We start from the raw sequence: 14,259 nt of genomic DNA, 5'->3' as shown, positions 1-14,259 counted from the left end.
AGCTCACGTCTGCTCACAAATTAATTCCCAATATTGTAGCCCAAGGCAATATTTTCTATTCAGTGAGTTTGGGTTTTTATTTTAAATGACTACAACTCAATATACAGTTCTGCTAGTATGAAAACTGTGCAGGCCAAATCTTGGGTGGCTATCTCTGCAGAGTGAAGTACTGGTGAAACAACTTTAGGCCTTATTTAAACATAAGTATAGAGATTATCAAAAGACTTCCTGCCCTTCCCAATTACCTTTTACTGTATATTACAAGTGGAATGTCATTCAGCTAGGATGTGTGGAATGTCAATTAAGAGGCAATTTTAACACTTCTATGAAGACAAAGAGGATTTCACCCTTCAGACAACAAGTGTTTTCCACAGCTTATTTTATTTTCAACTACACCAAAATCAAGTGTTGACAATTAATGTCTTAAGAGCTACAAAATCAGGATTTCAACCCAGCAAGAGATTTAGCATCAACTCTATGTTCAATTACAAGTCACCATCCAACAGGGACCTTCTCTAGAATGTTTAATGTTAGCAAGTTTCACTCTACGTACTCAAGGTGTGCTGTATCGCAAGTATCAGTGGAATTTTGTCTAAGGGACTGATCAATAAATGAAGACATTTGTATATTTAAAAGAACCATAATTATGGTACTACTAGTATCAATTACTGGGAGAAGAAGCAGCTGTTTCTCAGTATAGAAAAGTGATGGCAAATGTGAATAATTAAATATGTAAGTGTGGTATTAAGTGCAGGCCTCAGGTAGGATTTTATTGGTTTGTTTGTTTTGGGCTTTTTTTTTTGTTTTTTTAAAGTGCTTTGCATGATCCACCATCAAAAGAGGCCTGTATGAACACCAGTACTAGCATGGTTGATATTACAGGAATAGAAAAGTTAAGCATTCACACTGTCAAGCTCTGATTTGAAAATTATATTAAAAAAAAAAGAGCCAAGGCCCATAAATTTAGATACAGTTTTGAAATGTTTCTACACATCTTAGAATACAACAAAATAACATGTTACACTCAGATTAAGAGAACCAGCCTGTTCTGAAACAATTTATAAAGTGATAAAGTCCACAGCAAAGCTATTGCTTTACTTCCATAATGTAAACACATCTGAAAGAAGAATATGATGACAGTTTCACAGATGAGATTATAAATCAGTAAAACCAAAAAGCAATTGGTCGTACAAAGCTTTTGTCTTTTACAAGGCTTAGCTTACAAGCTCAGGCTGTACGTTTATTCTTCGAAGGACGTCTTCTGGCATACAAAAGACAGGATTGACAGCCTTAATTTGTTCTTCTCCCAATAAAGATAGTCCAGCAATACCAAATAAGGTGTGAAATGGATCCACCTGGAAGAAAAAAGAAAGCTTGTGTCTGTTTCCAAAAGTCAACTGTTTTTTCACTTGTATGGAATGAAATTTTCATTTGCCAGCAAGAGAACAGAAAATCTCCATGGCTTCTCTGGGGAAGACAATACAACTGAATAAATTTTCATTTGTGCTAACATGTGTTGACAGGCAAGAAATTTCCATAGCAGGCATTTACAATACTATGATTTACACAGGCATGCTTGTCAATTATCTGCTGCTAAGATGATTTTCTACTCCAAGTTAGACAGAAAGCACTCACATTTGTCTATTAGGCATGCAATATCACAGGGTGGTAGAAGCAAAGATAATTAGCATTTTAAAAGTAAACTGGATCATCTACAGGTACCACTTCCATAAATTCCCCATTTGTTCTTCAGAAACATCATAATGCTCTTTACTGGTCTCCAAATACAGAGCTGAGGTGTAAAACCTTGAGAGGGAAGCAACCTATTCTGCTAGAAAACCTCCCAGAACTATAAATGAGAACAACCCCCCCCCCCCCCCCCCAAACCTCTACTCCTAAACCACATGACCACCACCCCTTCTCCCCCCTACAAAACAAACAAAGGAAAAAACAACCCAAACACAAAATACCCCAAAACAACACGGTCTGTTAGGACTGAGTTTCTGCAAGAATAAAGCAAAAACCTGGGAGGCCAACATTTCTACAGGAGTAGAAATTTCTACACTTCAGCAATCAAAGACAGGTAAAAATAATATTAAATGACTGCTAATGTAACATAGAAAAGCTGTCCCAAAGGTGCTCTCCTTAGTTATAGAGTAAAGGCTCTTCCAAGAAGATACAAATATTTCATTACTCAAAGATAGAAAAGTATTTAAACTTCAAGTTCTGGGCTTTTCTTCAAGAATTCTGAAAATAGAAAAGGTCTTCCTGTAAGCTCCTTAGAAATACAAAACTCTTCCTATTTTAAGAACAAAAAAAACACTTTCCAAATGACAGATCGGAGTTAACAGATTTCTCCCCCAACTGGGAATAAAGTAGTTGCTTGCAAAAAAATAAAAAGTTACTTTATTTTTTAATGCATTTGTGGAGAAGGGAGCAGATATGGGCAGCTGCAATAAAAACAGCCAATGCCTTTCCAGACCATTAACAAATAAGCCAAGTGTTCAAAAGGAATGAAGTCTCACAATACTTTTTATTTTATCTGTCCAGCACTCTTGAAAGATAAAAACTTTATTTGCCATTTCACTGGGACAATATCAGTTACTTCCACTTAAAACCAAAGAGAACAGACTGGCTAAATTTTAACTGCTTTCTCAACAAGCAAAAAATCTATAGCACCAGCCTCTTGACGATGTTATCACAAAAGCTTCTTCCTCCCTCAGCTAGACAAATGTCAGCTACATGATTTATTCAGTGGCTGGGCTAGCAAAGAATGAAAGTTAGTGTATAGGGATTCTTGATTTAATTAGATCACACAAAACCACCAAGAGAGTTGAAGACTATTTAACCTACACCAAACTTTAGCTTGCAGACCATTTCACAAAACAAAATAATAAACCCAAAGAACCCACACATGCACCGGGGCAAACCCACCACCAAACAGAGCGTTTTTACACACATCTTCCAAATGGTCTTGTGAGAAATGGTTTGTGTTGAGTGTGTTATGGGGGACCAAACCAGATTTTGTGAGGAATGGCAACTGACTTCACTGGGGGATGCATGTGCGTTATACAGAATGCGCTCCCCAAGTACGCCTTCAATGGCAATTCTACACTATTCTTCCTTCAGAGTAAACTGCAGCCTCTGCAAAACCGACCTAGACCATGAGTTGAGTTACACTCAAACAAAAGTTGATATTTCCAGTTGAAATTTTCATGTGTATTTTATTTAGAAAAAATATCACTTACCATATCTCCTGGTCTGTCAGCAAATCCTCCAGACTCCTCATCCTGGCACGCCAAAATAAAGCAGCGCAGTTTCTCTCTGTCAATCCACTGTATCCTACCAATCATCTTCAAAGAAGCTAGCACCCACCATGAATAACATACATCAGGTAACTGGCAAGCAGAGAAACAGATTAAATATTTGCCTGGGTTTTAAACATAATGTTGCAAATTTTACTGGTAATTCTGCACATTATCAGGTGTGCTATCATAATACTCTTGCGGAGACATAACACTTAAGAGTGTCTTTGGAGTAAAAGAATTTCTTGACAGAGTCTCTTTTCAGCGGACTTCTGTTTTCAGGAAAGGAAACTATCTTTTTCAAACTTCTTCAAGAAACAAGACCACAAGAATGTGATTTTTAAAGACTTCACCTTCTGTGAGAGAGGCTGAAAAACCACAGCACTTCTTTGAAGAGGAAATACAGAGAAGTTCATATCAACTATTTGTATTTTGGGGGCAAGGGGGGAAGCAGGGGAATCTGTTGGATGATTATCTATTTGCCAGAGATTATTCTAGGTTACACAAATCTCTAGTGTGATGTGAAACACTATGACACTCAGGATTTACATCCAGTAGAACAGCAATTTTTCTACAAATCCTATAAAGATGCAAGACATCCTTCAGCATGTGTACTTTGCTGTACTGAGGACTCAAATGAAGCATAGCTAAGGCCTACATAACAGGTGTTAGTAACAAAAGACAGAATCAGGATGAAGGCCTGACTTCTTTGAAAAGTTTACTAAATGTTTTATAGAAGTCATAACATTTTGCAGTAGTTCAGCTTCAGAAAAAGCAATCTCTGTTGAGGTTTGAACAAAGAAAAGCAGCCACGAAATACCTTCTCTGGTCGTCCGTTGAGACCTCCAGAAGGTAACTGACGTTCACAAAGCCACCAACCCAGCAAGTCAACATTTACTTGATGCAACTGGTCTGTTATAGCCAGAAATCCTGTGCAACAATAGATCTAAAATTACAGACATAAATTTTTTGTGTATTTAATAACTAAATATAGTTTAGCAGACTAAATGCAGGAAGATAGCAAACAAAGCAACAATACAGTCATATAAACAATGCAACATAAGCTCACACACATTTCAACTTTTAGTTTCCAAGACTTTTCCTTTAGAAAACCATGTTATTGTTATAGTTCCTTTTGTAAAAAGGTACCAGTAGCACAATTTGTAATACTTCACTAATATAAGACAGTAATGCAAGGTTTGGAACATAATCCTAGGAGATCCTGAGAGAGCCATATAATTTTATTTTAAAAACACAGACTCTCAAGCCAGAGTAGTCAAACCAACTTCTGCAGGCTGGATATGGCCTTTATAAAAATTTTGCATCCAGTCTATGGTTTGTTCCTGTACCTGCCTTTTACCCTAATGCTTGCAAACAGTAAACAAAAGACCAAATGAACTCCCTAACAGAAACAGGCTAACTCAGATCATTAACTGTCTTGGCGATTCCCTATGTGTTCGGTCACGCTAACTTTCAAAGTGCCATGTAATGTATCTGCATTGATTAATCCCCTTTTAATTTTATTAATCCCCTAAATTAATTAGTTAATAGAATTAATTGATAAAATTAATTGTATTAATTTTGATTTAATCCCCTTTTAATAATAATTTTAAAATAAATAATTTTTTCCGCGGAGATACATTTACGATGCAACAGCATACTCTGGTCACATTTTATGCAGTCACTAAGAAAGCAGCGAAGCACAAAAAGCCAAGAATCATAGAATCATTAAGGCTGGAAAAGGCCTCTAAAATCATCAAGTCCAACCTTTAACTGAATACCACCAAATAACACTACACTGAATCAGGAAGTGCCACATCTACTCATTTTTTGAACGCTTCCAGAGATGGAGACTCCACCACTTTCTTAGGGAGTCTGCTCCAATGCTTAACCACTCCTTCAGTGAAGAAATTCTTCCTAATATGCAACCTGAATCTCCTGCAGTGCAACTTGAGGTCATTCTCCCTTGTCGTGTAACTAAATGACTGTGAGAAGAGGCCGACCCCCACCTTGCCACAACCTCCTTTCAGGTAGTTTCTCCTGACTAAACATTCCAGTACCCTCAGCTGCTGCTCACAGGCCTTATGTTCCAGACCCTTCTCCAGCTCTATTACCCTTCTCTAGACATGCTCCAGCACCATAATGTCCTTTTGGAAGTGATGGGCTCAAAACTGCCTGCAGGATTGGAGGCGCCCCAGCAGTGCCAGCACAAGGGACACCAACTGCCTTGGTGCAGTGACCACACTGTGGCTGGTACAGGTGCCAATGGCCTTCTTGCCCACCTGCGCACACCTGGGCTGATATACAGCTCCTGTCGACCAGCACCCCTGAGTCCTTTCCTGCTGGGCAGCCTTCCAGCCACTCTTGCCCAAACCTGGAGCATTCCACAGGGTTGTTGTGACACAAGTGCAGGACCCGGCACTTGGCCTTGTTGGATATCACATGGTTGGCCTTTGCCCATGGATCTAGGCTTTGCAGAGCCTTCTGCCCATGAATCAAAACTCCCACACAAACTGGTCCTTCCTGTGACTTACTGAGGATGCCCTTGATTCCTTTGTCCAGACCACATGATGAGGATATCAAAAAGGACTGGTCCCAAAACAGCCCTGGAGAATCCCATTTGTGACCCTTCACTAACTGGATTTAACATCATTCCCCAATACTCTCTGGGTCCGGCCATGCAGCCAAGACTGCACCTTGTCCAAACCATAGGCTGCAGCCCCTCCAGGAGCATTCTGTGGGATGCCTTTCTCTCATCTCCTAGGCAGGTCACCCGCTCATAAAAGGAGATCAGGTTTGGCAACATTCCCAGAAAAATACTGAACTTTCATGGAGATGAAAGAGAGAGCTTTTTAAGGAGTATGTGAATAAGCACAATAGATCTAATCCTCACAGAAAATGCCAGCTGCAAGCAGAATGGCTTCAGCTATGGAACTGACTTCCTCGAACACTAGAACATGGTCCAGCCATTTAGACTGTATGGGCAATGCTACTGTACATTAGAACTATATGGCAATTACATGTAACAGATTTAACTTTTTTCCCTGATTTTAAACAAAGAAGGGGCAGGAAACCCAACACTTGTCAACAAAATGCCTTTAATATTTTCATGTGATGAGGTGAATCCTAGCTATGGCATTACTCACCCTAATTATGCAAAATTAACAGGTAACTACAACAGAATTAAAAGTTGATTTTTTTCACATATTCAGGTTAAGTGCACTAAACTTTTCCATGAAAAAAAATTAGGAAAGGTAAATTTAAATTTAAAATTATTTCCATTATGTAAATTTCCTGTTGAAAGAAGTTATTTAGATTGTCTTCCTCGTGAGATCCCTTAATTTTTTCTAATTATACTACTGCATTTTCTTCTCAAGTACGTTTTATTGAGCTATTTTCAGAATTCACTGTCACCAGTAACAGTGTGTAACACTAGTGATTCTAGCTGAGAAATATGCCCATTACTAAGTTAGGTATGTAATCTAAAAACTGACTTTCCTCAAAAAATTAAGTCATTCTTGACAGGATTCATGTCTGGTTTTTATTTGGGTTCATTGGCTGATAAATTTCAGACAGACTATACAATTAATGTTTATGTCTCATTATGACTTCTGCCAGAAACAAGTGATAAATCTTGTTCACAGTCTCCATTGATAGCCATTTCAAATTCTCTAAAAACCCTCATGCTAGCAATTTCAAAATCACTATGTGAAGACTCAAATACAGTCCTAAAAGCTGTTCTATTACTGTCTTTTTTCCTACCTAAACTCTCAAGTCTTGACTCACCTTCCCAGATTAGGTTACTTATCTGTTCATTATTTTAACTAAGACACTAGAATCAGGCATTTGGGAAACAAGAGGTACATCCATTGTCATCACTGATACATGTTGTAAAGAAACATTTATAGGCAGTATGTGATGCTTGCTAATTTAAAGTATTTCCATATAAAGAGAAACTCACCTGTCCTGCATGTGATTCGGAACCTGGTCTACAACCAAATCCTCCATCGAAGTTCATACAGGACAAAACAAATTCAACTGCTTTTCCCACATCAATAGCATCCAGCTTTCCCTGCAAGTCAGAAAATAACTAATGCACTTGATCTCCTATCAAGCTGATCTTCTGCAGAATCTTCAGCAGTACCAAAGGGCAGTACCAATTGATTCTCTACTTATGCAAGTGGTGGTTTAGGACTTACCAGAAGTGCAAGAGTTGCTGCAGCACAGAAAGAGAACCTTGTATCTATTTCTCCTATAATGTGGGGGATAAGGAATGAAATCAATTATTTTTTCAACATACATTTAAACCACTACTGAAAATACAAAACAAAATGCTAAAATCCTAGGTTCTACATCAAAAAACAAAAATCAGCTAAAAAAAATCCCCCCATACAATTTAATTTTCCACCTTACCAATTATTTCCCCAGTAATTTAGAAAATATACATTACCATTTAAGTGATCTGTATGTTTTACTGTGCATAAAAGTCAACAACTCTTTTAGAGCTGGACAGCTATATATCCAAATCAATTCAGCTAGCGGTAATTTACAAACAGCTGTTTAATTTTAGAGTTTTTCTGCAGTGCTCCACAGACAGTTGCAGAGCAATGGAAATAAAGCAAAAATAATCGGACAGCTCTTGCTTTGCCTTAAATCCAGCTAGAAGTAGAAGCCATTTCTTGTTTTAGGGGAAATCTAATTAAAGTTACAAGGCTTCGTTTGCATATTTGTACCTGGAAGAAAAACCTAAGCTCCTACACCTATAACAGAATGATTGCTTGTCAAGTCCAATATAACTCTTTTAGCACAAACTCTAGGTAATTAATACTTGAAGTCACAATTTAAAATTTAACTGAGCTGCAAACATTCTGTTTCTTGGTCAAACTTTTGCAAGACTTCTGTTCTTAAGAAATTCACAAGCTGAAATACAAAAACCAACTATCTGCTGCTCCATCCTACATCAGGGATCACACTCCCTCAGCTGCGCCTCTCGGAATACTTCAACAAAAAAGGGCGCAGCAAACTATGAACCAATTTAGCGCACAGCATATCGTCTACCTTTACAGTAGCATACATATACTGCTAAGATCTCAGTTGCTGAATTTTACCTGAACAAGAATGATACGCAATAGATTTTCTTAAAATTTAGGTCGTCCATGGTGATAAATACCTTGAGAGTGACTAAATATTTATGCCACAGCTTAAAAATCTTGTATTTGTTCATAAAGAATTTATAAGCAGAAACAAAATCAGTATTAAGAGAAGTTAATGAGTACAAACCCAGTTTTTCTCACTCCCACAAAGTGAAAAATCCTTTCATATTTGACATGGATATGTCATTACTAACTACCATCAAATAGCAAGTATAAAATTCCTTTATGAAAGAGCGTATCTAGTATTTCAAAGTACTGTTATGCTAAAAATGCCCAAAAGTTTTCTTCGTCAAGACACTTTATTCTTAATACAAGAATGGAACTGTAGTTGAGAATATTTATAAAAGGAATGAAACATAATTCTGTCCTTCACAAACTCTTCTTTTGCATGACTCAGAAAATAAAAGTGTTCCCATATAATACATATGCAAAAAGACCATCCAAGGAAACTTAAGTTTACAGACTTACACAAGTCAACCTAGACACTACATTTAAAAGATCTAAAATTACCCCATTCGTCTCCAGCAAATGATCCATCTTCTTTCTGCAAGCTCTGTATATATTCAACAATTTTATTTACATCAACTACATGGAGACTATCATATAAAATAAGAATCTGGGAGGGAAAAAAAAAGGACACAGTAATAATCAAAGAGGAGCAACAACTTTAAAAATTTTTATCTTAACAAAAAAAAAATCATGGATTTATAAAAGACATTTATAAATTAACTCAGATTTAATTAACTCTGAATACTATTTGGTAAGGTTTATTAAACGTTTTTCCCACTTTAGTAGTTAATCTCTGCACTGCAGATTATCTTTGCCTAAAACCTTTAAAACATTCTCAAAGGGAGATACAAACAATTCAAACTGAACTCTATCATGGTTTGTTACTTTCCAGTGTTGAGGTCTCCTTTCAAAAGCACAACCAGGTTTATTTATTTTATGTTAGCAATACGTAGAACAGATATTTGATTATGGATGGTACAATGACATCTTAGATGCACCAATTTGTAGTTTTGCACTGCGACTACTTGGATATGTGTATGTTAAGTTACTAACTCCACTTACAGTCCAAACTTATCAACAATAACTTGTTTCAAATTATTAGAATTTTATTTAAATTAAAATTTTAAATTTAACAAATAGAACCAAAATGCAATAATTTAAGTATGAACAGTATGATTATACACCAACTGTATAGTGAATATATTCTGGAAGAAAAATGAAGATTATAGTAGGAAATACAATTTTCCAAACCAATTTCCAATTTCCACCGCTGATTTAAACCAACAAATCTGTATGACACAATATCATGTGAAAACAACAGTACTGTTCCTGAGCCCTATCTGACTTCATGTTTTTACTCATACCTTGCAAATCAGTAAAGACAGTAAATAAGAATTTATTATACAGCACAAAATGGAAAAAAAACCCAGCTGAAACGAAGCAATATTATAGTACCAATCTGAAAAACACTAGACACTATGACTTTAAAATCTAGTTAGCTTCAATCTTTCAATTGTTAGATAAAATTGAAGTCAAATAAAATATGTCTTACGGAAAATTCCAAAAAAAAGAACCTACAACTCCAACAGAAAATGTGTAATCACAACATGCTCCCTAAATGCAAACCTGAACAAATTACTATTAAGTGAGATCACAAGAACATATGATGTCACCCTTTAAACATCCTGGATACGTAGACAGCACTAAACAAACGGTGTTTGTTCACTAAGACCATGCATACTCATTAAGATAAGCTGGTTAGGTTTACCACAAAAACTTTACATCAGCATTTGTGAACACTTTTTCAGTTTGGATAGCTACAGCTCAATTTAGTTAACATGAAAATATCTCCTAGTAACATCAAGTACATATTTAAGAACTAACATATATAATAGGTAAGGTAACAACCTCAAATTGTACACCCCCTTATACTGAATTGGAATTTGTGAAAGGAGCTGGATTGGACAGTTTGGAAAAGTTCGGACATCACAGCCTGGAAAAACTTTAGTGTCCTGGTTCTCACAGTGTATTCAGAGTAATTCTAGTGCTAAAGTGGTAATAATGATCAACCTTAGAGCATCCTGTCCTACCTAAGGGGTTCAAACCCAATATCTTAAATCCAGCATAGCTTCTGCCTAGAAAAGAATGCCATTTTGGTTTTTTTTGTAATGCCATTAAAATACTTCATCCATAAGACTGAATGAGAGACACACCCTGCAAGCAATCAAGCTAATTGTTCAGAAGTGTTTGAGCCTTTTCAGTACTTTTTCACAAAATGGTTTGCATCAGCAGAGCAAACAAAAACAAAAAATAAAACAAAATAAAGGCATGAGCAATAGTGAGAAAACAAGTCTATAATGGAGATAGCTGCAGTTAAAAAATAAGATTGAGAGTTACTTCTTATCAGGGGGAGCATATGCACCAAACAAATTAAATGTTCAACAGACTAGTACAATTTTTAAATTACACACCCCCAAAAAACTCATATAAAAATAAAAAATTTTGCTCTTGATCTGGTCATACTTATCTGTCATCTCAACGTACACTAAGAAGAATTTATAAAATCAAAAATTATCTATAAAATGCTCCAGCAAAACCTGTAGCTAAGGAGTATTCCAAGATAACTTACTAAACTGGCAACAATGCAGTAACCATTAATTGACCATTAAAACATTCCCAAATATGTCAATTTTTAGAAAGTAATACATCTAAATCCTACAGTTTTGTCCACTAGATTCTTTTTTTATTAAGATACCGAAATAATTTTTGTCATGGACCTCCAACAGTAACTGGTTCATAAATCTGCAATAATCAAAATCTTAATCACAAACACTTTTTTGTAAAATTACCCTCCTACATTTACCTGGACAGCACTGAGGGTATACAGAAGATGAGGATCATGACCTATGCTGGCACTTATTCCACCACCCTCATGTTGACACGATTTGATGAATGACAGAATTTCTTCTTTGTTCATTCGGTGCAGCTGCCCCATGAGATCCATTGCTGTCAGTCCCCAGTACACACCACTCATCCTCAAATACTCCGACATACAGTATTCCTAAACAGTGCATTATTTTAGTTCTTGATCAGATAAGCACACCATCAATGTAGGGTAATGAAAATACGTTAGTTAACTTTCACAAATAGCTTCTAGTTAGTCAACTGTTTTCCAACCATTTGGCAACTACACATCAGCCACTCACAAGATATTCTGTAGATCATGCACATGTGTATATACACATACATATGGGAAAATGCACATGTAGATACCAACACGTACTACACTCCCTCCCTCCCTGTATTTTTCTAGTTCAAACCATCAAGCTCAATGTCAAATTAGCCACAAACAGTTGCACACCAGTTCACTTCAGATCACTTACTGACATTCAAAGAAGCCCTCAAATTGCCAGCCCAACTAGTCTCAAAAAATAGCAAGTCTATTTCCAAGTGCCAAAACTCTCACAATTTAAAGTCACACTAGGGAGTGAAATTTCATATTGAATTCTCTTACACTGATTACATCACCTGCACTACATAAACTTTTTCACATGCACTACAATTGAAAGCAACAGTGCTTGGCATGCTCTTGTGAACAGTAAAGGTAACCACAACTTTTCTTCACGTACGCAGTTATTGACAATTTTCACTTGCTGGAAGTGGAATCATATTGTTGTGGACTACATCCAACCACTTATGACTGTAAAATTGATGCAAGTTGTCCCATCAAAAGAGTAACATGCAAATACAACTCTACTTGTGCATTCTAGCGAATGAAGAAGCTAGTAGCTTGTTTCTCAGGTCTCAGAGTAATTATAGAGCTAAAATGATAATCTTCAAATTTATAGTCAGATAATACATGCCAAAACTCATCACAGACCTAGAGACATTAGCAAGGGCACCTTTACTTTATACTTTGGATTGCAGGGCAAAAAACAATTAGCTTTTTAACATGCATCTAACCCTTAGCTCTGAGCCAATAAATAAAGGTTATTACTGTTAACAAAACCACAGTTGTATTGTAACAAACTGATACCTACATAATCATCTTTCTTTGTTCCATATGAAGCTATATAGTCCGCATGTTTTTCTGAAAGTAATGTGCTTGGGGCATCGGGTTTTATTATAACATCCTTTTGCGGTGTCCCCTGTAAAAAGCACCAGTAAGTCAGTTGAAATGTCAGGTCAAAACGTTTTAGCAACTTGGTATAAAATAACCAACACCGGTGATTGTGACTCTGGGAAAAAACATCTCTCTAGCTATTTTGAGCCTATTTTGAGGTCAGGTTGCGCATCTCACGCCATCACTGTTCAGCCTGGCTAAACCCTTCCCCAGGAAAGGCTACGAACCGAACCTTGCAATAAAGCTAAGAAATAACACCAACTCGCCAAGAATAACCTGAAGTGCCGGACGCAGGAGCCCTTCCCCGAGCCCAGCCGTGCCGCCCCGCGCACCCACGGCCCGGGCCCAGCCCGCGTGCTCCCGGGGTTGCTGGAAAGGCGAGCGCCACTCCCGTCCCCCCGAGCGGACCCAGTGCGACTCGCGTCTCTCCAGGGCCGATACAGCCACGCGCTAGAAAACAAAGCGTTCCCGCAGGCGAGACGAACCGCAACACCGACCCCTCTACCCACCATGTTCTCCGTACGCACAGGAAAAGGGGAAGAGGCAAAGCGGAAGGCGGTGGCCGGCGGGGCCTCGCTGCGCCCGCCCGGCCTCGCTCGGGCCCCGCCCGCCGGTGGCTGCGCAGAAGCGAGCGGCACTGCGCATTTCGGGGCCGCGGGGCTGCGCTGTGCCCTTCGGGCGCCCGGCGGCGGCTGTGGTCTTCTGGCTTGCCGCAGATAAAGTCTACTCTGAAACAGGTAGTTTAAAGTACACTAACTCCAGCTGTGCACTTTCTTGCATCACATCAAATAAGACAGCGTTTAGAAATAACTTCGGTTTCCTTCCTCAGCTCTATGAAAAAGCAAATCCAAGAATTTAGTCGCAGGTAAAATGGGTAAAGATAACTGTCCTTTTGCTCAAAACCGTCTTTCTTGCTTCCTAATTAAAACTGCCTTAGGTGATTCTGTTTCTGATTACCAACTCTTGATTCCCCCTGAACTATACGAGACAGGAACATCAAAGAAGCTGTAGTATGTATAATGTTGCATAGGACAGTCAAAAATAAGGTCTTACATATGTCAAATACTTACCAAAGATGTTGCATTATGACTCTTCCTGGAGGAAAGTCAGTACAGAGACTAAATGTTTTCTTTAAAGAACTGATTTTCCAGCTAGCTTACCCAAGAAATAAGGATTGCAGAGCTTATACCTGATGATAGTATTAGTACCATCCAGTAAATTCAGATGAGACATGAAAGATACCAGACACAGGCAAGGACATTTTGGAGTGAAATTGGAAATTACTTAATAGATTAATTGAGGTTTGAAGATACCTTTTGAAATCATGGAGCACAACCCACCTACACCAAGTAGGCTTTAGCTAGAGCAGGTTATTCGAGACCACTGCCTGTTGAGTTTTGAGTGTCAAATGGACACTCCACCACCTCTGCCAGCATATGACATCCTGCACAGTAAAAAAATAAGTTGTGTTCCAGTGGAATGTCATGTATTTTAATTTGTCCCCATTGCTTCTTATCTTGTTAATGGGTACTATGAGGCTGGCTCCCTCCTCTTCATTACATCCTATCAAGAATTAATGCACATAGATAAAACTACCCAAGCTTTCTCTTGTCCAGGCTAAACAGTTAGCCTCTTCTCACATGACAGATACTTCAGGTCCTTAATATTT

General features: G+C 37.8%; 1 protein-coding gene and 1 non-coding gene across 2 annotated transcripts; both read right to left on the bottom strand.

Annotated features, from left to right (window-relative positions):
• Positions 1 to 362: 362 nt before the first annotated feature.
• RABGGTB (Rab geranylgeranyltransferase subunit beta) lies at positions 363 to 13,330 on the bottom strand. The gene is made up of 9 exons (XM_071437011.1): positions 13,100 to 13,330; positions 12,508 to 12,615; positions 11,331 to 11,528; positions 8,969 to 9,074; positions 7,505 to 7,557; positions 7,267 to 7,377; positions 4,126 to 4,251; positions 3,249 to 3,398; positions 363 to 1,355 (listed from the first exon to the last, which is right to left on the bottom strand). The coding sequence occupies exons 1-9, from the start codon at positions 13,100 to 13,102 to the stop codon at positions 1,215 to 1,217; spliced, it is 996 nt and encodes a 331-aa protein (XP_071293112.1). The 5' UTR covers positions 13,103 to 13,330; the 3' UTR covers positions 363 to 1,214.
• Positions 12,266 to 12,348, bottom strand: LOC139594637 (small nucleolar RNA SNORD45). The gene has a single exon (XR_011680712.1). It is a non-coding gene; the product is annotated as a small nucleolar RNA SNORD45 (small nucleolar RNA).
• Positions 13,331 to 14,259: the final 929 nt, after the last annotated feature.

The sequence above is a fragment of the Agelaius tricolor genome, unplaced genomic scaffold, assembly GCF_023055355.1.
Source record: "Agelaius tricolor isolate 1412-34295 unplaced genomic scaffold, bAgeTri1.0.p SCAF_11, whole genome shotgun sequence".
In the NCBI taxonomy this organism is placed as follows: Eukaryota; Metazoa; Chordata; class Aves; order Passeriformes; family Icteridae; genus Agelaius; species Agelaius tricolor.
The sequence above is the reverse complement of the archived record's forward strand: the minus strand, read 5'-3'. Positions and strand labels throughout refer to the sequence as shown.

Bases quoted from the DNA above. Each gene is read 5' to 3' on its own strand.
- RABGGTB (XM_071437011.1), bottom strand. The intron at 7,378-7,504 runs GTAAGTCCTAAA...TCTGACTTGCAG, and splicing joins CAGCAACTCTTGCACTTCTG to GGAAAGCTGGATGCTATTGA. The intron at 3,399-4,125 runs GTATTTCGTGGC...TCTGCTTGCCAG, and splicing joins TCAACGGACGACCAGAGAAG to TTACCTGATGTATGTTATTC.